General features: G+C 45.0%; 1 protein-coding gene across 1 annotated transcript in view; it reads right to left on the reverse strand.

The window, feature by feature from the left end:
• The window catches only part of Spg11 (SPG11, spatacsin vesicle trafficking associated), a 68,110-nt gene that overhangs the window by 13,387 nt on the left and 51,910 nt on the right, over nt 1-2,813 (reverse strand). Inside the window, exon 28 of the mRNA XM_005364359.2 lies at nt 2,127-2,289. Coding sequence (XP_005364416.1) covers nt 2,127-2,289 — 163 coding nt within the window. The remainder of the gene's footprint in view (nt 1-2,126; nt 2,290-2,813) is intronic.

Here is a 2,813-nt window from a genome sequence, read left to right on the forward strand (position 1 = left end):
TATGTTTCTATCTCATTTGTTCTTATTTCCATCAATTTGTTTGGTCATTTGCTCAATCAAAACCAGCATCATGGAGACACAGGCTTGCAGGGCAACTACAACTGTACTGGCCGGTCCTCAGGCATGGCTACTGAAACTATATTCAGAGTGGAGCAATATTTGCTCATCTGGTGTTTGTTTAACACAGCGGACACAGCTGCACTTCCTGTTTCCTGTTGTCCCTGGAAGGATTACCCTGGTAACATCAGGAATCTCAGAGCTGTGAGTACATCTTGATAGCAGAGAGCTTGGCTAGCACACATGACACCCGGAGTTTGATAGCCAGTACAGCAACACAGAAAAACAGACGAGCACGGATTCTCTACCAATGCTTTGTGTGGCTGGGTTTGTTCCTACTTCCAATTAGTATTATGTGAAGCCCATGCATGTCCATTTACACAGGACGATATGAGGTTATTTCTAGAGTTTGCTGCAGAATGGCAGTTTGATTTAGGTAGTTCTAGAGACAGGCGACACACCACACAACGGTCACCAGCTTGGTCATGCCTTCTCTCTTTATATTATAGAAAACACAATAGAAATATAGAAAACACAAATGTTTTTCTTGGTTTTTGAGTCATGGTCTTGTTATGTAGCCCACACTGGCCTCAGGTCTTCCTGTATCAGCCTTCCAGTTGCAAGGATTACAGAAGTAAACCACAGGCTTAGAAAAAGCATAGCTGTGCTTATAGACATGTGCTGTGGTCTGCTTTCTGTTGCTGTGCTACAGCATTCTGAGCAAACGAAACTCAGAGAGGAAAGGGTTTCTTTCAGCTCACACTGCCCAGTAGCAGTCTATCACAGAGGGAAGTCAGGGCAGGGACCGGAAGCAGGAACTGAGGCAGAGCCCATCGCAAAGTGCTGCTTACAGGCTTGCTCTTCTGGCTTGGGCTCTGACCAGAACTGCCCACTGTGGGCTGGACCCTCCCAAGTCAATCAACAACCAAGACCATTCCTCATAGACATGACCAAGGCCGGTCTGATATGGGCAATTGGTCAACTGAGACAGCTCTTCCCAGGTAAATGTTGCTTGTGTCAGCTTGACAAAACACTAACCAGCACATAGTCACTAGCCCGTGCTGTTCTGGAATGCTACCTCTTAGGAACACTGTTTTCTTTCAGCCATGAGACCTGGAGCCTGGAATGTCTGGTACCGAGCCCAGCATTCTGTCAGTGTTCCGTGGAGCTCTGCTCATCAGCTGAACATCTGTGAGCATCCCGGAACAGTACAACCGGAGGACACTGTCTCTCAATAACTTGAAAGACCCAACAAGCAGAAAAGAGAAAGACAATGTCAGTTTGATATAACTGGCAACAATCTTAGAGAGCCAGTGTCTGGAGGAAGAAAAGAAAGCACAAATTATCTCTAAAATGTTCACAATTAATTATTATTTCTGAAATAGGGTTTGTGGCCATAAGCAATGAGGACATATTACAGTTATCTGCCAGAGAGGATTACAATGATGTGTCAATATGGAAGCATGCGCACACATGCGTGTGAGTGTGTGTGTATCCGTGTGTGACCATGTGCTATGGGATAAACCCCGTAAAGATTTGCCATTCATACTGGTTTCATAAAATGCTGATTGGCCAGAAGCCAGGCAGGAAGTATAGGTGGGATTACCAGACTAGCAAAATTCTGGGAAGAGGAAAGGCTCAGTCTGCAGTCACCAGCCAGATGCAGAGGAAGTAAGATGAGAATCTGCACTGAGGAACAGTACCAAGCCACACGGCTAAACATAGACAAGAATAATGGGTTAATTCAAGTCAAAAGAGCTAGTTAATAAAAAGCCTGAGCTAATAGATCAAACAGTTTATAATTAATAAAAGCCGTTGTGTGTTTTGTGGGGACTGAACGGCATGGGACCGGGTGTGAAAGAAACTTCCAACTACAATTATGTGACAGCTGTTTAGAAGGACTGGTTGCATCACGGTGGATGGCGCTATGACAGACGACCTCAGTTATGGACATCAATGTGATGCTATCTCTCAATGCATTCTAAAATTCTGAATGCCCTCCAAAAATAATTCTAAGATATGGGAGCTAACTTCTTGGCAGCAGCAGCTCCAGGGCAACGCTGGCTTACCGTCGGAAAAGAGGTGCTCAGTTCCAACAAGCAGCTGGAGGAGCTTCCCCAGCTCATACTGTGTCTCACACTGCTGTGGCATGAGTTTCAAAAGGAAACACGCCTGGTCCTTCATCCATGCAGCAGGGAGGACAGGAAGGCCCCTTGCAGGAGCTGTGTCAAGCTAGAAGAAACAACAAAGGCTCAAAGACAATGATTCACGGGAATGAAAAAGCAGAATCCTAAATTTCGGGACAGGAAAGCCAAAAACTTTTAAGGGTATTCTCTAGTGGGTCTATCACACAGGGAGAGTCTGAGCATACTCCTCGGCCTATCACACACGGAATGTTGATATCGGGGCTATGTGTATGAAAGTTGAGAGACGCCAACACTGGGAACCATGGAGTTGCCTGGCTAAATTCTTCATATTACCAAATTAGTTTCTCACTTGGAAGCTTCCTAGAAGCAGGTCTGGGCCTATATCTGAGCACAGGAGATTTCAAATTCATATAATTAAGTTCTTTTAGGTAGCCTTTCTTACCTTTGTTGAGAAGAGGAGGAGAATTATAAATTCCAGGTCAGTCTAGGCTACCCGAGCAACACAATGTCTCAAAAACCCTCACCTGAGTAGGCATTTCCTTTCTTATTAAAATACGAAAAATTGGGCTGGAGAGATGGCTCAGTGGTTAAGAGCACTGCCTGCTCTTT

Source organism: Microtus ochrogaster, assembly GCF_000317375.1.
Source record: "Microtus ochrogaster isolate Prairie Vole_2 chromosome 14 unlocalized genomic scaffold, MicOch1.0 chr14_random_1, whole genome shotgun sequence".
Taxonomy (NCBI): domain Eukaryota; kingdom Metazoa; phylum Chordata; class Mammalia; order Rodentia; family Cricetidae; genus Microtus; species Microtus ochrogaster.